This window comes from Rhodnius prolixus, unplaced genomic scaffold (assembly GCF_049639745.1).
Source record: "Rhodnius prolixus isolate KJV_2025 unplaced genomic scaffold, Rpr scaffold_1, whole genome shotgun sequence".
In the NCBI taxonomy this organism is placed as follows: domain Eukaryota; kingdom Metazoa; phylum Arthropoda; class Insecta; order Hemiptera; family Reduviidae; genus Rhodnius; species Rhodnius prolixus.
The window spans coordinates 27,359,409-27,386,061 of record NW_027411581.1 but is presented as its reverse complement, the minus strand read 5'-3'; the positions used below and the strand labels follow the sequence as shown (position 1 = coordinate 27,386,061).

Genomic DNA, 26,653 nt, shown 5'->3' with positions numbered 1-26,653 from the left:
GATTTTATCACGATCCAGTTAATATCAATGTGAATTAAATTTAGTTAAAAGGCAACATTTTCTCAATTATTATCAATGTTCCAATTTGTAATGGCGATTATGCATAAGATGAGAAAGATGCGAATATAACTCAAATTGCTTTCACTACATTGCTTAATATCGTAGAATGAAAATAGATGCTTTATTTAAGAAAAGAAAACATCTTTAAGCTGCAGTTTTGTTTGCACTAGGCTGGCATCAAGATAGTAAAAAGTGAGAACAATTTTTAACTCTAAATTTTCAGCCTTTAGTAATGGATATCCTTCAAATGTATAATTTTCATGGATTAATCAGTGATGTTACAAAATTTGCAAATACATTGGATGCACTTGGAATACTACTCGTAAGATGATCAATATTAGCAGGAACCTTGACATGTGCATCAGTGATTCTTAACCCGAAGCCTTTTGTTATTTTAGGAGGCCTAGCGAAATTCAGGTGCCTACGATTTTGAGATTTGAGGGGCCTCTGAATTTTATCCAATTGTCTTTATATATTTAGATGAAATTACATAGTTGATGGAAAAAATATTTTATATTTTGTGCTTCATTAATGTAATTGGTTTCAATCACTAGTATGATTATTATAGTAGTCAGAAATTAGCTTAATAGAATTAGTTAATGCTATATAAAGGGTGTCCAAAACGTGGCGCCTGCGTCAAATGTGGCCAAATAAATCCAAGTTCCAAGCTGATCAGTTCCAAAAACTGTGGTCCAGAGTTATCTTCACTAAACGAGACTCTCTGGCTGATAAAAGGTGATACAACTGACACCAAAAGTGAAATTTTACTAAATAAATTTTTAGTTTTTAACGATACATTCGCGCAAAGTAGACTGGAGGAAGTGGCTTCAGCGAAATAATCGTTAATCAAAAGGAAACAGTGGATTCGAACTTCTAAAAAGGAAGTTGAACGTATCTTCTTGTGTGTATAGCAAAGAAAACTATTATCTACTTTTAACGTTATTAAGCCGAAGTTTAAAGCACAATTGCTTTTTCAGCCTTCCAGTTTTTCATTACTGACGAACTTTACATTTTCAGAATACGCCTTTTCTATTCAGTATTATTATATTTAATGTAATAAGAAAGTTTTACATCAACCATAATAAATTTATAGACCATCATGTCGGCAGTAGATGCCTTCTCAATCACGCCTTTTGGTATACGAGTAAGTGCGGTAAAACACGTTTACATCTTATTGTATATGCATTTGGTAACTACTGTATTTTGTATAGATGTACTTAGCTTTACGTTGATCGCACCTTAATGCAATCATCATGATTCTTAGTCTTTTCAGTAGTAGCCAAACATTACATTTTCTTTTGTTGCTGATTAGTTTACCACATAATTGGCTCTTCACATTCTCTAAGATATGTATCTTCAGCACGATTTTCTTTAGTTGGCTCTATTGGTTAACTAGACTCCGAATACTTTTCACGTAATTTCGGTGGTCAAAGAATTTTCCGATCTCCTAATGGAGATAACCCTTAGAGGCAGAACCAGAGCAATCATAAAGATTTTTTTAACAGACAATCTCTTCTGAAACCTTCTTAGTTTCGTTTTGTTGTAAATTATTTTCGTGTTAAAAGAAATGAATTATAAATTAAAAACAAGAAATTAAGGAAGACAATCATAATTACTGTATAATTTCTTTTTAATTAAATTAATATTAGGATAATTTAAGAGTTTATTGACATACGTTTACGTTATAAATATTTATAAGGTTAAGTACAAATATGTAAAACTATATAAAAAAGGGAAAATAAATATATAATGAGTCACACAGTTGGCCCCATCTAATTGGACCTTTGAGTGGTAGGAGTCCAATTTAATTACTACCTTATCCCTGCAATTAGTTTTATTATGCTCTTTACTAGATAAATTAGTGACTAAGGAACGAATGCAACACACATGCAACCAAACACTAAACACTAAAATACATTTAATATGCTCTTTCTAAATATTAATATTAAATATTATAGGACCTTCTTGGTGGTTGCGAGGAATCTACCAATAAAATACCACTCTGCCATTGCGCGATGTAGTTTCTTTCTCAAGACATTTAATATTTCCAAGATATTAGTGATTAACGGATTAAGTTGTGATGATTCGAAATAGATAAATTTGTATTAAATTAGATAATTTTTAATTTTTTCTGTTCATACTCAGTAAATGTTCTAAATCGAGCTTTAACAAATAGACTATGAATTTGCCTGAATAGGGAAACGATTTAAACGCAAGCGAACTGAATATCTCTCAAGAAACCTCTGCTTTAAAAATCCATCCTAGGTTCTTTTTTTAAAAGTAGTCTCCTGGAGATAGAGAGTCAATGGGGAGCCTTTGTTAAGTTTTTCTCTTTCAATTGAAACTTTTCGCCAGAAAATTGATTTTTTGGATACTTTCCATGTTCTCTCTAATGTGATTCCTCAGAACAATTTACTATTCAACCATCAATTTAATAAAAGTACCCCTGGAATTCCAAATAGAAGTAAATTTGATTATTCAGAAGAGTACAGTTTTATTGAAAAGAATTTTGAGTGTTTTGAAAAGAGTTCCAACAATTGCATTAAATTTTGTATGCCAACTGTTCTAAAAATTCAAATTGTATTGTAGGATTGATGGTGACGGAGCTTGTTTTAGGCCTCATATCACCAGGCAATGAGCCGATCAATGCACAACTCCATAATACAAAAGTTGGAGAAATTTAATTGTTTTTTAAAATTCCATTTATATTTTAAAGGCAAATAAATTTATCGTTATCATTCAGCGCGTGCTACTGAATTTGAGTTGAATCACTGCATCAGGGCACGGAATTAATCAAAATGACTTCTGAATAAATTATTTCTTATTTAATTTTCAGCCAAACAAATTTTGTTGTTTATTGATGTTATTCTTTATTATTTGGAAAATTTATAATAAATATAAAAAGCTATGACTGAACCAAGTGCTTTGACACTTAAATTTAAGATATTTCAAAAAAGGGAGTTTAATCGATTTATGCAGTGAACGGTTCATATCTGAAATGCCGTCGACTATTTACGAAATTACAGCTCTACGGCAAGCTTAAATAGTTTAACTCTTCTGCACCTGTATAGAATCAGTTCAACAGTTGACTCCATTCTAAACATAATTCTCTAATCTATATATCGGTCGCGAGTTAAGGATTAGAATATTTTGATGTTAAAAATCACAGTGGATATAGATGACTGCAACCAAAAATTTGAATCAGCTGATTAGTGGAAAGGTTGGGCATCATGGAGGCTGTAATAAGCACCTGGTTGTATCACAGTACAAATGGTGTACTGTGATTGGCGGTTGAGTTTATGAGTGGATTTATCCGACCATTTTCCAAAGCCAAGCGCGTTATTATACTCCGGATTAGAGCCATATAAGTGGTTTCCTTTCTGCTGCCTTGGATCTCACAGTGTCATAAGCTTAATTAAATAAGTATTAGTGCCTATCTATAATAAATTTAGATTTTATAGTTTGAAAAGAAGTTATTTCCATAATTATTATCTTGACATTTTTTTAAACACAATTTAATTAAGAATGTGATTGTAATATATTCAAAATAAAAGAAAGATTTTATAATGAAAAAGTGATGTATTTAATTCTAAAATCAAGTCCCCTCAAAGAAAATAAAACATTCTGAGTGCGCCCCTATTTGGGAACATAAAATGAAAATTAATCAAAGTTTAACACTTTTTTTATTGAAGGAAATAAACTTACCTTAGCAAACATCCCTAAGGTTGGTTTTACAGTCTTGGCCAACTACAATGAATGGAGCTTTTTAGTTAATTTGAACCGACTTCCTTCAGTTTGTTCACGTGCTGGAGATAGCACATATTTGTAGAGGGCGGTAAGTGAGTGTTGAAAGAGAAGAGAAGTGTGTTGTGAGATAGAAGATAGAGGCTCTTGAGTACGAGTGTTTTGGTAGCAACCAGAGGACGTGCCACTTGTAAACAATAAAGCTAGAAGCGTGCCAACAGTATTATAGCGTTAATCACAGCACGTGCATGCTTTAGGGGCCATAAGGTGTTAAAGCTACATACTGGTGTGCGCTGTGTTTGTGTAAGATTGCGGCCGTGTTTGTGTATTAGAGAGATATTGTGAGCAGCAGGTGCTGGACCCGCCATTGGTGTACAGGTGCATGTCCAGGATGTAGATTCCCAACCACAGCTTCCGCCTTATCTTAGTCTTCCGCACAGTTCTCTAACTCGCCGTTCTAAACACATGACTCAGACATGTTTTCTTGCCTCATTCACTATCTCCAGCTTCCTCGCTCCTTTACCCGAATGCATTAACTACGCACGCTCACATTCACACTTCACGAATACACATGAATTGCATTTATTTGTCCGTCAATCACGAGATCATCTTTTTTTTACATGTTTTTACGCATCTTAAAAGAAAGTGTTACAAACCGATTGATTTTTCTATTATAGTTTTCATGTCTCCTGAGCGCAGGAAAATAGTTTTCCAATTTAATAGGGTGGAAAATGGGGTGGATATAATTTAATATCCAACCTAAGTTCAAATTTGATATTATAACAAGTTCCTCCCAAAATAATTTTTCGTTCAATTTTTTTTTTTTCCATGTTTTCGAAGAGGATCTAACTAGTTTTTAAAATATTTGATTTCATCCGCCGCGGTGTGCATGTTCCCTAATTGGTTTTGGATTTTCATCCATCATTAGAGGTAGAGGCAGTTTAGTGTAGATATTTTATTGTTTTACTGACTGTACGGGAGGTTACATGGTGTGCAAGTGTGTTACTCAAAATGTTAAAGAATCGTGGAACATTTTGTAGAAAAACAATGAAATAAAAATTAATGAAACTTAGTAATTGTTTAAGAGTTCTGCACTTTTAGCCCTCGACTGGTATCGTCGGGTCAAATTTGTCCCGCGCGTTTTTCTTTTGTGCGGCATTTTGTAGGAATTAACTATAAACATCTCCCCTTCTCTGAATTCTCCTCTTTCATCCTCACCAACAATCGACCATACAAATCAGTCGATCTTGAGCAGTGCAAGTAAATAAAATATAGGTTTTGGGTCAAATTGACCCGACTATACCATTTACGTTATAACTTTTTTTCTTAATATTTTATATTTTTATGTTTCGGAGTTTGTTTTCTGTTCTATTTTTTAATATTATTAAAACTGTCCGGTAGGACAGTTGTATAAGGGTTGATCATCAAAAACTGCAGGAAAAAGCGTAACGTTGAAAAACACCCAACTTTGACAATTTTTTTCTCTTTTTCTAAAAAGATAAAATTCTATAATATTAAATAGTAAACATTACATAATATTTAATATTCTTGCCGACAACTGGTTCTGTTCAGTTAAGCTGGTCCATGAACTAGGAAAGCTAAATTTGTCTGACTCGGGGACATTACGAAAAAAATAAAAAAGAAAACCCCTCTTATATAATTCCAAATAAAGAAAAACTACCGTCGGAACTTCATTGTTTGTTTTCACTGGCAACAAAACGGTGGTTTTTTGTACCAAAACAAAACAAGTATGTTATACTCGCATCATGATAACTCAGTGCTTGCAGAATTAGGGAAAAACAATTTTTTTTTTAGGACTTTTCTTTTCTTGGAATGAACATCGAACTTTAAGAAAATAACGTTCTTCAGAAAATATTATTTTTTGTTCGTCTTTTTTTGTAACTTAAAAAAAATGCAACTTTTGCATATTTTAACTTTTTTTGTTTTTCTTAATCTTATGAAAGAAATTTACCAAAATTTTCATCATTTTCGTTTGCTAAATAAATTTTCTAAGAAAAACTAAATTGACTTTAATCATATCAATGACCTTTTAAAAGTAATGTGCATTTAAAGTTTCGGGTCAAAGCTGACCCGACGATACCAGTTGAAGTTGAGATTTTGAGGATACCAGTTAAGGGTTAGTGTATACGTACGAGTATATAGTGTATCAGAATTGTGAAGTTTGAAGTTGTATTTTATACAGGGGCCACGCGAACTTAAACTGAAAACAAGGAATTATACTAGGAATTAATGTACAATATTGAAGTTTACCTCTTTTTAGTAAAAAATTGTCAGTTTCAAGAGAATTTAAAGCCCCGTAGTTTTGGTCTTTTCCATTTAATAGATCTTACTACGATCTCCTTTCCTTTAGAACCAAAATCTCTACAACAGCTCTAATCTATACCCTACTAAATACACTATCAATCTATACACTAATAATAATAATAATGTTTAATTTGAATAGGGAAAACAAAATATACATATTCTTTCTATAAACATCAATGACATGGTACATTACCGTCTGTCAGAGTCTCATTTGAAACAAAAATTATTAACTTAATGATAAATACATATTTAATGAAAAGAAAAGTGAGGAAAAGAAAACTATATTTACAAAAGAATACTAGTTTTAAGTGTTACTTTAGTAATTTGATAATAATAATAATATAGTAGGAGAACTATATACAATATATAAATTAATAGTTAAATTCATTAACTAAATACCTCCTATAACGCATCGCACATTTTACAAAATTAATTAGAGCTCTCCAATTACTGCCATTTAGTAAGCATAGGACTTCTTCTTTATTAAGCAAGCGCTTAAAGTATCGGATCCTGAACTCTCTCATAATGGGGCATTCAGCCGAGAAATGAAAAGTAGATTCAATAGACCTGAGGTTGCACATTGAACACAAATAGTTGCGAGTGATCCAGGGCTTATAATTTAAATTTAGGCCTTCCGTTCGCACTTTAAATATTATTTGTTTAGAAAAGTGATCAATATTCAGTTCCATGTAATTTAGGTCATAGTTTAGGCATTTATAGAGTTCATGAAAACTGGCATTTCTAGCAAGAAATTCAAATTTAGATCTCTCAGCTGATTTTATCTTATCAATGATGGTTATCATTTGCTGTTTCCAATTAGGACTATACGCTCATTCTAGCTCAACACCATGTAACTCAAACAAATGAACCCAATCTAAACAAATGACACCAGAAACATTGCTTTCTAACGACCTCCTTCGCCAACATGTGAGTTAGTCTACTATCTGGATGTTCAGCAAAAATCTTAAGAATATATGAGAAGTGTGTACTCAATGTGTATGTGAACAGTGAACATTTACCGGTTTCCAAATAAATGGCATAACTGGGGGTATTAATCGGAAGACAAAACATTTTTTTGATGAAGTATTTCTGAAGTTTTTCCAAATCCTCGAAGGCGACAGAACCCCACATTTGACTACCGTAACAAGCAATAGATCGCAACACTGCAACAAAGATTTTATATTTCAGCTTAAGATCAATAGAATTATTTGAAATGAAGATATCAATCTATACACTATCCGGCAATGCTACCAATGATCATCTATAAACATACATTTCTTGTTTGTTTCAGGAAGCGATCTTCTCTGTATATTCCGAAGGTAAGCAGCGAGGACGCGGGTAGGTACGAATGTCGGGGTATGACCGTGACTGGTAAGCGGTTGTCATCGTGGGCCACAGTCACTGTCACCGATCCTCTCACCGACAATAGTAAGTACTGTTCTAGTTCCTCTCAGACTAAATGTTCATTCAGTCATTTATTCATTATAACTTGAAACAATAATTACTAATTACTGTAATAAATAAGAGTGGGTAAGATATTTGGGAGGATTGAGAACATAATATTATTTGCATACTAAATAATGATAAATTCACAGTTTTAGATTCAGTCGAATTTTTCTTAAATGAATGAATTAATGCTGTGAATACATCTGTGGAAACAGCTATGTATTATATACTATATATATACATATATATATATATATATATATATATATACTGCCGGTCAAAAGTTTAGGACCACCTCAATTTTTTGAGAATATTCGATATGTTTTGGAATAAATAACACAAACTAACATTGTTTTTCAACAATGAAGCTTTAATATATGTTAACAGAAGTACACAGTTTAATATACGAGGGGCACTATTTATATTTTGAGCCTAATAATAAAAAAACAGTAATTTGTCATTGAAAATGACTTTATTGTTTTTCAAAATATTCTCCTTTATGATCTATACTCGTACACTTCTGCATGCGTTCGAAACACTTGTCAAAGCACTTTTTTGAGTGCTCAAATAGTCAATTGTTAGACGAGATGTGTGACAGCTGGCATTGTCTTGATGAAGAATGATCCGACGGCGCTTGTTTGTTTTCCTTATTTCATCGAAGACTTCCGGCAAACAAATGGTTGTGTACCATTCAGAATTGACCGTTCTACGTTCCTCTAAAGCAGTGGTTCTCAACCTTTCTAATGCCGTGATCCCGCAATACAGATCCTCATGTTGCGGTGACCCCAAACCAAAAAATAATTTTGGTGGCTACTTCATGACTGTAATTTTGCTACAGTTATGATTCGGAATGTAAATACCTGATATGCATTATGTATTCTCATTGCAACAAATCAAACATAATTTAAACGTAGTGATTAATCAAAAAAACAATATTTAAATTATATATTGAGAAATATTTATTACTGATTCCAATAAATAACATTAACGGCCATAACGGCGTGCGTTCCAGCTGAATAGCGCTGCTGCAGACGGTAGCGCGGCTTCTCAGCGGCTAAAGCCAACGGAAATATGTATTTTCCGATGGCTTTAGGCGACCCCTGTGTTTTGGTCGTTCGACCCCCGCCGGGGTCGCGACCGACAGGTTGAGAACCGCTACTCTAAAGGCACTGTTGCCACATGACCAGTTTTTCCGAAAAAACAGGCGACCGTTTGTTTCGAAGTGCTTCGAGCGCGAACAACTTTTGTTGGATTTGGTTAATCTTGAAACACCCATACAGTCGACTGCTGTCTAGTTTCCGGCTCATACGCATATATCCATGATTCGTCGTCACCTGTTACAATCTTATACACGTCTTTTGAAGCACCGCCATTGTACGTATGCCTATCGTGGGTGTAATTAGGGTTTTGAGTGATAAAAACTTATTAATTAATATAAATAACAGGTGGTCTTAAACTTTTGAGCGGCAGTGTATGTATAATGCCCTTTAGCCTAATCCACAATTAAAGAAATTAGAATATTGTTGAGACCGAATATGTGAACTGTTCGTGTTGTTGGGAACGACAAGCGATAGCGTGCTAGCTGGTCCAAGGATTCTCATATAAACTCTTGGTGAGAAAATGAAAATTGAGCCGTTCACTGCCCTACTCGATAAACTCCATGAAACAAAACGTGGAGAAATGCGATGAAATAATATATATTGTTTTTTTTTAAAAAAAATTCCGTTTATAATATATAAATTGAAATAAATTAACCGTTATCATTCAACGCCTGTTCCTGACTTCGAGTTGAATTATTGCAACGATTTACAATACAGCACGGAGTTAATCTAAATGGCTTCTAAAATAAATGATTTATTATTTAATGGCCGAACAAATTTTGTTGTTAAATGGTGTAATCTCTATTGTTAGGGAAATTTATAGTATTATAAATATAAAAAGCTACGACTGAACCTTAGATTTAAATTTAAGATATTTTAGAAAGTGGAGATAATCGATTTGTGTAGTGAACGGCTCAATATTACTAGCAATCGAAATGTGGTAGTTTAGATTTTGTGATTTGCTTAGAGTAATTTTTTTAGCGATGTATATTTTGTTTTCTGTGTGACGTAATATTTAGGGGGTGGGTAATAGGTTCTCAAAATATTAAAATAATTAATTTTCTATCCTTAATTATTCTCAGTTTTCCAAAAGGCTCTCTTGAGGTCTGTAAAGTAAAGTAATCGCCTACTTTTTCAGGCGGAACGTCGTAATCTTAACGTCTAACAAGCAATTAGGTGTGGTGGACGGGGGCGGAAGCTCATACTTTACTGCAAACAATTTTTTCTAATAAATAAAAAGTAATAAAAGGTTTCGAACTAGGGGTTCTCCCACTTATAAAACCACGCTCAGGACCACTAGACCAACACCCGAGGTCTGTAATATACTTCATCAGAAACTGGTGAAACAATTAAAAAAGCACACTTAAAAACAAATAATTAGAAAATTTAAAATATAATTAATGCTCTGTATTATATAATATTTGCCAAAATGTTAATATTTTGTAAGTACATTTTGTCTTGAGCTGTTCTTATTATAGACAGTTAAGGGAGAAATGGCTCCACAAGTATTTACTCTCGTAAATGCTGGTTCTGATCCTTTCCTCTCTCTCTATTTGATATTGATGAGAAGTTAAAGTTGAAATGTATTTTTTACTATTTGGCGGGCGCTTCAGTTGAGAGATCAAACTTTGTTAATTGTATTTTTGGTAGATAACCTTTTCTAAGGTTATAAGGATATCTCTTTTTAAGAATAAATCAAAATTTTCAGTTACTTAACTCAATTATAAGAAGGAATTAACACCAACAACAATCAATACTTTCATTAAAATATATTGTTATTGGTTTTATAACATTTATATTTTCGTATTTTAAGGCCTAAATGATATTTTATGTATTTCCATTTTCCATTGTAGCTCTTATTGTCTAGCAGAGCCCAACTCTCTTGCTCTCTTGCTACAGATTGTATTTTCTATAAAGAATTATATAAATAAATAATTAAATATAATATTTGAATAAATGAATAAATTTAATTATTATTTCATGAGAAATATTATATTAATTATTAGTTCAATTTGCTTATTTCTTTTTATATGGGGGAAAGTCGGCTAAGTCGCACCGGTGCTTAAATCGTACCTCAATGATTTCAAAAGGACTTTTTCCGCCATACAAATGGCAACAGTATGTAGTTATACCGCTCGGTTGTTCTTAAGAGCGTAGCCAGTGGCATCTACGTTCCAATGAATTAAGACGGTTTTTGGTAAACAAATTCATTTATAGCCCATTTGAGTGTAATTTCCATCTGATGTGTGGAAGCTGCAAAGGCAAGAAAGCACTAGTTACATACTTTTCTCATTTTTATTATAAGTTGTATATCTATTAGTGATTTGTTTCCCTCTTACAGTTTTGTGAAAGATTTTCTCAAAATAGTTTTGGGGCTTTATTAACTGACATGCACGCTGTGTTTATTGTCGTACCACCATTGGGTCTTAGGACCCGGCCGCAAGGAGTTTCAAGTTTAGTTTTCTGGAGTATTTGTTGAATTACATTTTCAGTAACTATGGGACTAGGTAGGTGAACCATTACTATCTTTAATCATTCGACCATTCCTTTTTTTAAATCATTTAAGAGTTATTATTATAAAGAAGCCTCATCAATTTGGTAAGAACAAATTCTGGCGAAACAATTAAATAAAGTACCAATTAACAAAGTAAAACAGACCCAAAATCTACAGGATTGTGGTAATATAATAGACATGTCTTTCGGGATGAAGACTTCTTTGCTTCAATGACAAATAATGAAGATTTATTGTCTAAACCAACTCCAGGACAGTTGATTGGAACTGAAGAAACTGAAAGTCTGTCAGCCGACACACTTCTATCGATCTCTATGACAACACCTACACAAGTCGTGACAAATACAGAAATTGAAACACTTGCTGTCGATACTGTCGATATTGTCTCGGATTCTCCTGCTTATCACGTCCGTCTTTGACAGAAATAAAAGATAAATTTAAATTTGCTAGCTTCGAAATTGTGTTATTACCCCCAAAAAAATGTTTTAGCGAATGGTCTGTGTGTGAATGTTAACAGAATATCTCAAAAACAAAAAGTGGCAGATCATTTAATCTCGGAATTAAAATGATAGATAAATAAGATTAGGAAAAAAAAAGAAGAATTATACTAGGATTTTCGAGAATTAATAATCAAAGAATTATACATTATTTGGTTTCGATTCAGTATTAAACTGTGGTATCATTTTATATAATAAAAATTACACATCTCATATCAAATCTTACGCGAAAATATATTCTGCAAATAGATTTTTATGACGTACATCCGGCCTATTATATTAAAAGAAGTTATACTTGTGACGTTGACAGTATTTCTGATTTATTTCATCGGTTTTATATTATTTTTTTTAGTTTTTATAATATAAACAAACGTAATTCTTCTTTGTTTAAAATAAGGTTTTCGAGATCTTACACTTTGAAGTTAAAGCTACATTGAACATATAAATATCGGCTAAATGTTACGAGAATTAGAGCGTGCATTATTTTTTTACTGACATTTCCGTGAGTATCACATTAGGACACCTGCACCAGTTAGAACTAATAAGAACAAATTCAAGGTAGATTACAATTCTGGCATGATTTCTATTTATTTATATATTTTATTTTTTAAGTTTTTCAAAAAATAATGTATAAATAAATGTGAGAATAGCTTAGTCTGAGAGAATCGCTAGAAATATTATGTAACCTTCTAACATAACCTACTTATTTTTTTCTCCCCAAAATCCTGGTAATTAATTATTTATTTAATGAAGAAAATTTATGGAGAATTCGATAAATGACTTCCACTTTTACAATATATTGCGATCTTGATCCATGTTTGAGTTTAACAAAAGTGTTTTTTTTACAAATATATTTCTGTGGATATTAGAGAAATGTGGATTTGAATTCGGAAAATGAGAAGCACAGAATAATGAGAAGATTTCAGTTTTTTGAGATTTTATTGAAAACGGCTCTTTTTTCTGGATTTAAGCTTGGTACACTTATTGTTTGGAACTTTTATTTTAAACATTTCCCGAAAAGTTTTTGCGGCGACTGGTTTTGATTGAACTTCCACTTGAAGGACCATTTCAGTTCATCGTTTGGACATTTCAACAATTAAGTGCACTCTTGGATAGCCTCCGCAAAATTAATCTAATGTTCCCTTTTCTAATTCTTCTTGAGTGAAAATTACCTACTCGGGTGAGAAGCTTTAAAATATAATTGATCCAATAAAAGATGCATCTATTTTATTTATTTATTTAATAATAGTGAGTTTATTGGAAGTGTGGACTTGCGAGATGTTTTATTTCCGGATTAAGGAACTAGCACTAACTGCCAGACAGTATACTTTCAATGGACGTTCATAAAATCGTAATTTTGTGTTAATATCTGGTAAGAGAGCTGAGAGTGCGGAAGAGATGTGTAGAGCGGCGCCGGCGGTTTATTGTAAATAAACACAGGTTAGAGGCGGCACTCTTAGTTGAAGGCAGCCAGACAGCCCAGGATGATGCAGTGGGAGTTGCACGCACGGCCACGCCAGTTTGGCCCAGCACCACCTATTGAGTCGGTGCCAACAAGCTGTCCAATGTATATTCACCCCTTCTCACTTCTGCCTCTCTTTGTCGTGCTAGTCTGACGGTCGCCCTTTTATTAATAAAGTCACCGCCAAAATTAAGGCAACTTAGTACCTACTACCAATGTTTGCTATATGGGAAAACATAATATCATTTTACTATGATACTTGAGATAACATTGTTCAGCACTTCTCTTGAAGGGCAGGTCGCAGAAACAGCTAGCCTATTGCTTTTAGCGAACTAGATCAAGATTGCCATTTAATATGTCACTGAACTAACTAACTCTTCGGAATATCTCCCTGCTCATTAACTCACTAGGTTGATTTTTCCTCAAACTTTACTCGAGTGCGAAATTGAAAACTCTTGCTTGACCAGTGACATGACTTCCTCTCACAAGTTTCTTGTTGACTCACACGAACATTTTAGCGCCTCTCGAAATCCACAAAGCAAACAAATTTGATCCGAATATGAAAATTAAAAAAAAAGAAAAGGGATTTTTGAAAAAATAAATTTAAGTGAAAAATCCATTCCGTAATTTAATAAATCCGGTTGTTTTAGAGGTTCTTATGGAATTTTTACGAATCCGGAATTTATCTAGACATTTAATACCTCTTTGTAATTTAAAACACGCAGTATTGTACATTATACTGAAATGATACTTTAGAAAGAAGAAAAGCAACCCCTCTTCCAAGAGTCTCTTTAATGGAACAGTCCTGGATGTACACAAACACTGGTTCCACCAGAACTGAAAGTTAAAAGAAAAGATTAAAAATTCGACACGCCAAAAGAAAAAAGTTAAAGCAATTTTTAAGAAAATCTCCAAGAGGTAAAGATCCATCCAGTGATGTGGCACTTCCAGACACGGGATTCCGATGGCTAGGATGCACTCAGGTCCCCCGATAGGGTCCAATCTAAGTATAAAGTCACTCATACCAAACTTAGAGGAACTCGAAAGATTATTGCGATAAAAACTCGAACCTGAAATTTGAAATGATCACATTAACTTGTCTTAATTAATAAGAGAAAATTAAAAAAATAATAATAGACAAAAATAACCTTTACATAAAGGACATATCTTGCAGAGAGTATATAAATGTATTCATTATTCAGAAAGCTTCATCTCTAATAATAACATTAATACTTGAGAGAGAATTACTGCTGCTTATCTTTGACGGCTCATCATGCACGTTTAAATTATTTAATATGAACAAAATAGATGTGGGTAATTAAGAATGGCCATATAAACTCATTAGATAGAAGTGAAATGACCTTGTTGGATATCTAGCTAGTAATAGTAATGGTACAGCGTGCAGCCTTGGCTGTGATCTGTGTGCACCAAATAGGAGAGCTCTCTGGAGACAGGATGAGCAGCCGGGCCTGACGAAACTACACAAAAGGTGCCGGCCACGCTAGGCTGGCTTACAACTCTCGCCTCCCTCCGTGAGGGGGGCAGACATCAAGTAGCATCAGTGGCTCTGTCCTCACAATCACGTCCTTATATAGCAGCTCGGTCCTTATACAGAGAGGAGCATCAGTTTTGTTTCAGAACTATATAAAGCACCTGTCTTTATACAAGACGGCCACCTGCCTAACGCTCCAATAGCCAAACTAGTCTCTCACTATTGGTGAACATTGAAATTGTTCACCTGCTTTACTCCACTTTACCTAATTGTTACTCACTCAAGGGAGCCGATATTGCTTTTCCTCTCGCAGCTTTGCCGCGTCTAGTATCTTTAAATTGATTTCTCCTACTCTACCAAAGTAAGAGAAGGTATTGTATCCGTGTGGATTTTCGATTTTGAGATTTAACCGAAAATGTCCGTGTTGAGGCTCCCCTCGGGTTCGAAAAAGTGTGCCTTTACAAATTCATCGGTGCGTATCAAATGTAACCAAAAAACGAATATTGTAGAAATTTGAGGCTTATGTTGCTAATCGCCACCGTCCGCGACACCTAATTGGTAAAGCCCACCTGAAAAAATTTGCATTACTTCACTTTTACTTTTTGGTTTCGTTTAGCTATTACCAGAGTATACCGTAATAAGGTTTTAATCAAAATCGGTCAGCTGACAGTACCACTTTACTGACTGTACCACATTACTGAATTGTTTTTTCAGTTTGTTTTTCTTTATGATTTCCTTTGACCAGGTGTATTGATTGCATAGTAAAATATCTATAACTTTTATTGAAACATTTATCCAGAAAAAACACGATTAAGGAGTCTTTTTTGAGAAGAGTGCTTAGCTCCGCTCTAAAATATCATTTGATAATAATAATAATAATATATTAATAATAATAATGACAATGATAAATAATAATAATAAGGGAAAGGATTAGCTATGCGTTCTGGACTCCCACGCGAATATCCAGCTGCTGACCCTTAGATTTTCTCTTCCTAGGAGCTTCTTACAGCTCACTGTCCGGTGATGGACAGTGTTGTCTGTAACAAGAGAACACTGTCCGGAGGCCGGCAGTGCACTGAAAAAAGCTCCGGGCACCAATAACTTTAGATGTTGACGCGCCCTAATCATTAAAAAAAAAATAATTATGACAAAGATAAATGATAATAATAATAACAGTTACAATAATAATAATGGTAATGCCATTTCGTGTAATAATTCAGTAAGAACAAATTTTAATTTTTCATTTTCCAAATTTTAATTTGTAATCTGTCCATAGCTCAAATTAATAAGAAGAAATCAACGCAACGATGTGGTTGTCAGAATCAAAACTGAAGCCTAGTTAGTTTATTGGAAAATCCGGCCCTGCTTATCACTCAATACTATTAAGTAGTAATCACCAGTGGAGGGATCAACTTCTCATATGCAGGAGACTGCAAAAAGCGCTAGTCTTAGAGACAATTCTTGAACGTTTAGATTATTATTCGTAGGGCAAGAAGTTAAAAATAATTCTTCATTTGTATGCAAAATTGTGGGTAATTATAAAAGTCTACAACTTCTTCGGTGTCAACCTTGGATCTGAAAGGAAGCCTACGCCATATTTTATGGTATTTTCATTCCTACATCCCTATCTGGTCTTTTGCTTCTTTCACAATGTGACCCTTCGCTTTTGTCCAATTCCTTCCTTCTCCTGTTAACTTGATATCCTCTAATCTTTATTTCCTCTACATCCACTTTCAGAGTCCTCGTCTAACCTATTTAATAATGTGCACTTAGCTCCACAACCTGCTCCTTCGGCTCTCACTTTATTCTTGCTCTATTACTGGCTTAATTTAGTTCTGAGGTATCTGTGCTTTGTATTTTAGTCTGCCCCCACATTTCTTGCTATTAATCTAGCTGCCCAAAACAGTAGCTATCGTACTAGCACACTGAGATGGAACTTCTTTTGGCCTTTAAAGTGGTGTCCATGTTTCTAATGCCAACTAATCTTTGCATAACAAGCGACTGAAATTGTGATTAATTCAATAAATAGGAGTTATGTGAGTGTTCCTCACGAGAATTTACTTCTAGAGTCGTCCAGGCCGGTAGTTCTTGTATTGATGTAAAACTGTCCTGTTGTTCTATGAATCGTGAACATTGAGGGAGAGCACTTATTGCCAGTTTTCTGATGTTCCTGCAAAATCCATTATCTAAATAGAATTCTCACCACTGATTGATTTTTTTGAGAATCAGTTTACCAAATTTTCTTTTAAATGGTGGGAACCCTGTCGGCGTTCTTGACGAGAGGGTACCCACTTGGGCCGAGCTGTTACTGGTTGGATATCTCACTCTTTCGGTGTCTCCCTTTATTTCAAAAGGAGCCCTTGGTTGTTTCGCTTGAAATGGGTACTACCCTTGAGAAATATTATCCTTGTATTTCTCTAAAATAATGTCTCTAAGAAACTTTCTTATAAAATAACACAACGCGATCAACTCAGAGCTCCTATAATTGGTTAATAAAGAAATAAAATAAAACTGATTCTCGTAAGCCTATCAATACAACTTGTTTTATTTCATACTTCATCACACTGAAAAGTGTGTAAGTAAAATGGTTTCCGCAATTCTAAAGATACTATCGAGATCCAGTTGAGAAAGAAGACGCATTCTGCGATCTAGCGTCCGTTTACTGAACTACTTATTGGACCTGGTCATTTTTTGAAATAATTAAAAAATAAGTTATCAAATTTAATTTCTCCACATTTCACCGAATCATTTTCAAGTAATTTTTTGTTTTTGTAACAGTCTGCAAATACTGGAATGTTATTTAAGTGAATGATATTGACAACTATATCGATAACATTTTTAGTTAACGTTAATTCCGTTAGATAACATCTCTGTATTGTCCAATAGAAACTGACTTTTCTGTACACGAATGGAAAGCAATTATTCTAATGCAGTAAAAATTCATAAAATTACTATTTAATCGCATATGATACAGTTAATACCAATTACGAATTTATCTCATTTTTTAAGTAGGCACAAATACAGGAATAAAACTGAGGAAAATTTCAACTTTACAAACGGTAGGCCGAATGGTATTTGTGCTTACAGTGGAATAAAAAAGAAACAAATAAAAATACATTAAAAAAGATCAGAAATCCATTCCAAAAAACATTTGGGGAAACAAAAAAGCTAATTTAAAACTGTAATAGATTAAAAGAAAAGATTAAAGAATACTTTAAAAAGTTTATTTATAAATTTCAAAAAAATTTGGGGATACAAAGAAAGGTAATTTTCAAGTTTTAGTCAATTGAAAAGAGAATATTGAAGAATGCATCATAAAGACTTAGAAAATCTTTTGGGGAAACAAAAAAGCTAATTTAAAACTGTAATAGATTAAAAGAAAAGATTAAAGAATACTTTAAAAAGTTTATTTATTAATTTCAAAAAAATTTGGGGATACAAAGAAAGGTAATTTTCAAGTTTTAGTCAATTGAAAAGAGAATATTGAAGAATGCATCATAAAGGCTTAGAAAATCATTTGGGGAAACAAAAAAGCTAATTTAAAACTGTAATAGATTAAAAGAAAAGATTAAAGAATACTTTAAAAAGTTTATTTATTAATTTCAAAAAAATTTGGGGATACAAAGAAAGGTAATTTTCAAGTTTTAGTCAATTGAAAAGAGAATATTGAAGAATGCATCATAAAGGCTTAGAAAATCATTTGGGGAAACAAAAAAGCTAATTTAAAACTGTAATAGATTAAAAGAAAAGATTAAAGAATACTTTAAAAAGTTTATTTATTAATTTCTAAAAAATTTGGGGATACAAAGAAAGGTAATTTTCAAGTTTTAGTCAATTGAAAAGAGAATATTGAAGAATGCATCATAAAGGCTTAGAAAAACATTTGGGGAAACAAAAAAGCTAATTTAAAACTGTAATAGATTAAAAGAAAAGATTAAAGAATACTTTAAAAAGTTTATTTATTAATTTCAAAAAAATTTGGGGATACAAAGAAAGGTAATTTTCAAGTTTTAGTCAATTGAAAAGAGAATATTGAAGAATGCATCATAAAGGCTTAGAAAAACATTTGGGGAAACAAAAAAGCTAATTTAAAACTGTAATAGATTAAAAGAAAAGATTAAAGAATACTTTAAAAAGTTTATTTATTAATTTCAAAAAAATTTGGGGATACAAAGAAAGGTAATTTTCAAGTTTTAGTCAATTGAAAAGAGAATATTGAAGAATGCATCATAAAGGCTTAGAAAATCATTTGGGGAAACAAAAAAGCTAATTTAAAACTGTAATAGATTAAAAGAAAAGATTAAAGAATACTTTAAAAAGTTTATTTATTAATTTCAAAAAAATTTGGGGATACAAAGAAAGGTAATTTTCAAGTTTTAGTCAATTGAAAAGAGAATATTGAAGAATGCATCATAAAGGCTTAGAAAATCTTTTGGGGAAACAAAAAAGCTAATTTAAAACTGTAATAGATTAAAAGAAAAGATTAAAGAATACTTTAAAAAGTTTATTTATTAATTTCAAAAAAATTTGGGGATACAAAGAAAGGTAATTTTCAAGTTTTAGTCAATTGAAAAGAGAATATTGAAGAATGCATCATAAAGGCTTAGAAAATCATTTGGGGAAACAAAAAAGCTAATTTAAAACTGTAATAGATTAAAAGAAAAGATTAAAGAATACTTTAAAAAGTTTATTTATTAATTTCAAAAAAAATTGGGGATACAAAGAAAGGTAATTTTCAAGTTTTAGTCAATTGAAAAGAGAATATTGAAGAATGCATCATAAAGGCTTAGAAAATCTTTTGGGGAAACAAAAAAGCTAATTTAAAACTGTAATAGATTAAAAGAAAAGATTAAAGAATACATTACAAAAGAATAGCAATCCATTCCAAAAAACATTTGGGGAAACAAAAAGGCTAATATAGAACTATAGTCGATTAAAAAGAATAGGTAAAAAATGTTTAGAAATCAATTTAAATACTTTTTAAAGTATTCAAAATTAAAGAATTAACCAGCGCTGAACGTTGTAATAATATTAGACACAATAAGCCTCTTGTGGCTGCGGTGCCATGGGGCATAGGTCCCGCCCTGCTTGCTAATCTAGTATTAGTATTAATTTGTAAGAAATAAGAGATTTTTATTTGCACGCTAGAATAATAATAATACAATTGAAATTTAAAATAAGTATTTGATAAGAAAGTCTTACCTTGTTTAAAAAAAATAAAATCAGCATTACCATAGATCCAATAGCACCAGTCCAATATCACTTGACACTTTTTAAAATAATTCACTACACTATTCGCATTAAAACTGTATATCACGCACTAAGAATAACTTGAACACAATATATAAAATAGAACTTCACTTTTAACACTCACTAATATTCACTTTTAAAAAACGTATTAATAAAGAAACACTCTAACGAGATAAAGATGGCAGCCGGTAACTGGCCAGGCAGATCAGCTGGTAAATTAAGGTTATATGTATGACCTGGGTGACAAAGTGTTTTTTCGTTTCAGTCGAAGTAAGGGACCGAGCTTGAGGGATCCTGTGCTTGTGTATTGACGGTCCTTATTACAAATATTTATTTGGACAAATACAATTTAAAATGGATAGAATTTTCTGAAAGAATTTATTTTTATTAATTTCAACGAATGAAATAATTGTGCCTCCACAGATATGCACTGAATTCGTCTTTCTATATCCTTACACTAGTTCCCGTGCAACATTACAATCTATTACGTCCTAATCACCTCTCTTCTCCAGTTAACTTGATAGATTTTTAATAATAACTCTGGTGGTCCATAGGGTTTAAATCAGACGATCAAGGGGAAAGGGGACCGTTTTTGAGGAATTTAATTCAGCTTGATTAGTTCTATTGTGGTATTGGTTAGGGTGGACCTACTGTGTCTATTTCAGTATTCTCAACATCTATTTTAAACGAAGGGGTGCCTAAATTATTTATTAGGTCAGAGATCTTTTCTAGAAGCAGCATACAAACTAACTTCACTATTTACTAGGTGCTTGTGCATTTTACTACTTATTTTTATTTTTCTATTTTTTTAGAGTTATTATTTATTCGAGCCAAACTTTTCTTGTTTCCTTTTGATTTGTAAATGGATATTGTGCTTATAATTTAGTCGTGTGCCATCATTCCGCGATTACCTTGGCGATCTCGAAACGTCATAGCGACGGAATTTTCAGGAAGTAGAAGGTGTGCAAGTGGAGAGGCTTTGGTCTCACGTAAGAGGATGTCGACAGGCCAAGAGTTTTATAGAAGCTGTTAATCCGGACAAAAGATACTTGTTAATCTCGAAAAAAAGAACATTTAAGAGTTCTGGTTGCGATTTTGACTGAACATCACTATTACCGTTTTTGGACACCTGAATACTCGTACCGTCCGAAGGTAGACCATGCCGTCTGACATGGCCTGAGGTTTAGTATAGTTAGGTTTAGGCCAGATATTAATGGAGATCTCAGCCAGTTGAATGTCAGTGACATTCTCAGATATTGCATTGAGACGGCAGACAGATCTAGAAACATTGACGGATTTCTTTCGTTTTATCACAATATACGGAGGGCCTAGAAAATAGCCTTTAGAGGCTCATTGACTGTTGCTTCTCGGCGCCCCAGAAATTATAACAGTAAGTTAGTTACTTCTAACAGGCGCATCCGAAGAAAGATTGAAGAAAAAAAACATAATTGATTCTATAATAACTTTTTTGAGTTTGAAAATTATCTTTAGTTTCTAAAAATTCAAATTTTTGCAGAACCAATTCAATATTCATTAGCTTTCATATTTTTAGTTAAGTCTTCTCTAAGATAGAAATGTGCGATTGCTTTGGAATCGTCGATATTTAGATATCGTTACACATCGATATCGATACCAGTACTTAATTTTTTAATTAAAGCATTTAAATGAGAAAATTAATGAATTACATGAGAAGTTTTAATTTGCAACTTCTTTTTACGTCATGGAATAATGATATTTTCTACAAGTTTTTGTCACGTTAGTTGTTATCATTAAAATTATTATTTTTTAATTATTTCCCTAAAATAGTTCATATTTTATGTAATCAAATTTATATTTTTGTAATTCTTTTAAATTTAAGACCATCACTTACTATTAATACTTAATTTCTCACCTTTGCTGCAATTGAAGTAATTCAAAGCAGTAGATGAGCCCTCACTCGGCTTGGCTCCCTTAAATAGTTTCTTTCCCAAAATGACAGTAAACTGTGAGCGCATTAATGCTATTGATATCACTTTCTCGTCTCCATTACAAATTCACAATTATTGTAATCATTCGTGATACTAAAAATTTGAGCATGTACAGTTTGAGAAAAAGTTAAATAAAAAACCTTAATCTTAAATACTAATATAATAATTTCATTCTAAATTTAAATATAGACTTGGTAATTTTTATTGGCGCAGTGCCCATTGTGGGACTATAACCCTGACAAAGAAACGCTGTAGCTTTCAACTCCACTCTTAATCTATTAATGAATGTTTCAATATTGCTCTTAGGACAGAAATTTAACTAAAATAAAACAAAAAACTGGTTTATCTTACACAAGGCTTTATCTTACCTCAATTTATATAATAAAATTATATGGGAACTTAGAATTTGTTCAATAAGTTCAATGTTATATAACAGTCCGTATTATACGGACTGTATTATAATATTGAACTATTATATAAAATTTTATTAAATGTTTTCGGACCAAAGATCATGAGTTTAAATAAAGTAGCAAATACGTCGTTAGTCCATAAGAAATGTTACGCATTAGTTGGAAAAATTCAAAGGGAATAATACTCAATATAATTAAATAAAATAAAACTATGGAAGGAAGCGTGACGTAACAGGACCTCCAACTCCCTGACAAAAATCATTGTCATCACCCTGGAAAAAAGTTTGGAAGCTTCAGTGATAGACTCAAAACACATATTATGTCCTAGTTTAAGTGAAATCTTTCGGTGATTCTCTAGAAAATTGTAGAATATCAAGAAAGCAGTCCTGTACAGTCGTCCTCCTGATGAACTTATTTTTTTAGAATGCATTAAGGAGGGTCTAGACCGAATAACTGTTTTGGTGTCGATACTGCTCAAGAGAGGGAAAAAGAAAAGGTGTGGATAAGCTAGGGACCTACTAGATTGGGAAATGAATTTTTCTTTTAGAATAATGATGGAGAAAGGTAAGCTCAAGCTCCTAGAATGATCACCGCAGGTTAAAAAAAGCGAGGACGACCAAGAGCTGTTTGTAGAACGTAGGTTCCTCTAATTTATAAAAGATCACGGGTTTAGCGAAGATGATTGACAGGACTGGCATTATAGGCGAAAAAATCGGAAATAAAAGGCAACCACTGGATAGTAGAAGTGCTTCAGAAGGGAAATGAATAGTTAGAAGACATACCTAAGTGGCACCTAAGAAAAGCGCTAAACGTCACTGCCTTTTACCCTTAGAAAACCTCTCAGATTAGGTTTCATAGAAAGTGTTTCAAAAAGTAGAATAATCGCCTATTTTTCCAGGCGGGGCTTAACGTCCAACTACCAATTAGGTGTCGTGGACGGAGGCGACTAGCAAACAAACTTTACTGTAAATTTCTTTTATTAACCATTAAATAAAATCCATGGCCTAAGACCCGGATTCGAACCCAGTACCACAATACATATTAGCTTCGCAGGTCTCGCCTCTAACCGCTCGGCTACCGTGGCGCCCTGAAAGTGTTTAAAATAAAAAGTGACAGGTATACTCGTATGTAATGAGTAACGCAGTTTCAAGGATATCATATGAGCCATTTTTGAAGAAATGGATTGACAATAGCTGTTAAAGGTATGGATTGATTGACAATAGCACACTGACTTAGTTAACAGTAAAACATCCAATTCACTACTTCACTAGCTATTACAATCCTCTCTTAAATTTGGATAAAACAAAAAGATTAATGCTTACTCATTGCGAGAATTTTGTGGTCACTACCTACCTAGTTATCTCAAATACTGTAAACATACCAGGGAAGGCCGAGTTGAGAAAATATTAAGGTGATGGTAACGAGTTATTTTGTTTCGGACACATCGACTACTTGGCTCTGCTTCCAAAACATCACTTCACATGTTCGTAAGGTTTTCAAATTCAAGAAAGTGTAATTCGGTTCGTGGAAAAAATGGTTTACTTCAGATCAGTATTCAAGTACAGGAGAATCGTGATATTGCTAATGCTGTTTATCGTGGAGGATATAAAGAACATGTAGTGAATATGTCGTTGGATCACAAGAAAGGTTACAAACTAGTTGGAAAAATATAAAAAAAACAACATTTTTCGGCAAATATTTATAATAAAATACCAATATAGAACATTGTCCTGCAGGGAAACACTAAATTGTGTGTAAGGACTTTGTGACTGAGAATTAGGCGTTGTTCTGTATCCAGAATTTTTTGACCATGACTTTTGAGTTATTATTGTATCTTTTGACTTTTTAAATTTTTATATATTATTATAATATTTATATTTATATTTTATATATATATTTAATTATTATAATAATTATGTAATTAAAAAAAAACTGATTATTATGAAGATGCAAAAAGTCGCAAAACACTCTTTTGAAACAACACAATGAAAGTAAGATTAAAAATCAATGAATCTTCTGAGCAATTAGTATTCTTTAATAGTCTGCCAAATTCTGTAACTTTAGGATTGTAAAGTTCTTCAAATTTATTGGTGAGGGTGGGTGGTTCATGGGTAAGACGAGACAGGAGTTGTCAACTAAGTCAGTGTCAGACTGAGAACGGGGCTCTTGCTGGCCCCGTGACAAACATTAAATTGATGGGGGCATCTCTCTCTTCCCTTGCATCACTACCGATAAATGCCCCTTGCCAGCCGCCACCTAGCCCACATGTTTGGTCTCTCCCGCCAATCTGTAGAAACTCCCCGCCAATTCTAATTGACTCTAAACTTGTTCTAATACTCTTGCACCACTGCCTCTTCACTTATGCCCTTTCCAGTTACTAAAAATACTCTAGCATCATTCGATGCATCTATTATTAGAAGATAGTTCTTTTATAATATGACGTAAGTAAATACCTATTCAATAGATCACGTGGTAAATTTAAAGAAAAGTTTTTTAAGTGATAACTTTCGAAGAGCTTTTACATCGCTAACGTTAAAGTAACATTTTGCATTTGCAAATGTAGTCCGGTATATTTAACCTATAGTAAACTTCTCATTTGAATGGTCGCACGTTATTCTATTTTTGAATTACTGTTGTATAGTTTAGTCTAAATAGTTAACTAAATTAAAGAAACCAATTTACCCTGATTAAGGCTATCATATTGAGAAACGTTGCTAAAAAAGAAGTTTTTTATGTTTATGACCGATTATTAATAAATATATAAAATAATTCATTTTATTACTTTCTTAGACCTCACCTCATCTACCTTGCTGTGTAGAGGTCTTTCTTCGCCTTAAAAGAAAGTCCGGTTTTTCTTTTCTTGTTTCCTCTGATTTAGTTTGATTTCGGAGATGTGGGAGATTGGCCCACAGTCTCCTAGTGTAATGGAGGGATTGGCTTCTTTAGGCCCCTACACTTGCCCTCAGCACCTTCAGAGTTTTATACGTGGTTAAACTCCTACTTCCTGAGACGGTATGTTTGCCTCATTCAGGTATCCAGTCCTTCAATATCAAAGTCTTTTTTCCACGATTAACCTTGTCTAATAAACTATTCAGTGGGCCTTAAAACTCTTGCGTCACACCCATTGATCAAACACAAGAAAGAATATTACATTGTAACTTAATCCCTTGGTACATTGCTTTTCTTCCGAAGCCTACTAGACAGCCATATTCCTAGACGTCTGATCTCTTCTTTCTAAAATCGCGAGTCAATAAGTAGTGCAAGTTCAAGATTACCATTGGGGAAGTTCTTCACTACATTCTGGTTATCAATACTGTATACTGCGCTATGTTTTACCGATAATGTATAAAATATATAGATATTCCTGTTTTATATCAACTAAATTACCATTTAATATGAATATGTGTCTCTTATTATGTTTCAGCCACAACATTATGGCCGTTGTCCGGGGTGGCGTGTCCGATAGAACAATATTGCCTCAACAACGGTAACTGTACATATTACGAGGCCATAGGAGAACTTGTATGCCAGTAAGTTTTAAAAATAACATTATTTTATTTTAGCTAAATAATAAAAGGCGGGAGATTCATGTAATAGGAAGTTACGTGCACTCATTAAGAAATATCGAAACTAGGAGACAGTAATCCTTTCCGAAAACCAGGATATCATTAAACCGCAGAGCTAATACGTTATCAACTAACAAATGGTTCAGTCTGTGAAGCGTTGTTCTATAGCTGCGTTTAAAACTAGTTTTCTCGCTATTTTATTCCATTTTGGAGGAAGATACATTACATCAGTTCGCAAATTTTACCTTAATATAGTTTTAATTCCTACTCAACCCTTTCTCACAACTTTTTCATTCTTAACACCTAGATATTTCTCTATCATTTATCATTTCTGCATCCATACTCTCCTTACACATTCAATCTTTACATTACAATTCATTACTTTGCATTGAAATTTCGGTGTAATGAAATTAATCAATCTAAAGTGTATCTATTCACACTTTTTTCGTGATTTTTTTTTTTACATATTGCAGTCAACGCCAGCCATTCTAGTATAATAATATTCTGGCTGAATGTTATTTAACAGCGCGCTTCAATGGCAGAAATGCCTTCAATGGCGTAGAAATCGATTTTAACGCGATCTTCTCAGAATTTACTTAATATTTCCTTAAGCTCTCGACGTTTTTAGCTTATTTGTGCCCCCCCCCCAAAAAAAAATTCTGATAGAAGCTAAGCACCTCCTTTGCAATTGTCTCGCACCGCCTAAGGGGCGCGCACCATCGTTTGGATGGCCTATGGTATCAATTAATTGCACTCACTTTGTCCAGCATAGAAGTTTAATGAAAAAAGAAGTGGTAAATTCAGGAAGAATCAGAAATGTTT

At 33.0% G+C, this 26,653-nt stretch overlaps 1 protein-coding gene across 5 annotated transcripts in view; it reads left to right on the top strand.

The window, feature by feature from the left end:
* vn (membrane-bound neuregulin protein vein) overlaps nucleotides 1-26,653 on the top strand; it is a 233,046-nt gene that overhangs the window by 191,479 nt on the left and 14,914 nt on the right. For all 5 annotated transcript variants that reach the window (XR_012454756.1, XR_012454755.1, XR_012454751.1 and 2 more), the window contains exons 3-4: nucleotides 7,421-7,557; nucleotides 25,690-25,795. Coding sequence is in view for 2 of the 5 variants with exons in the window: in XM_074115996.1 (XP_073972097.1) it covers nucleotides 7,421-7,557; nucleotides 25,690-25,795 (243 nt within the window). In the remaining 3 variants the exon portion in view is untranslated. The remainder of the gene's footprint in view (nucleotides 1-7,420; nucleotides 7,558-25,689; nucleotides 25,796-26,653) is intronic.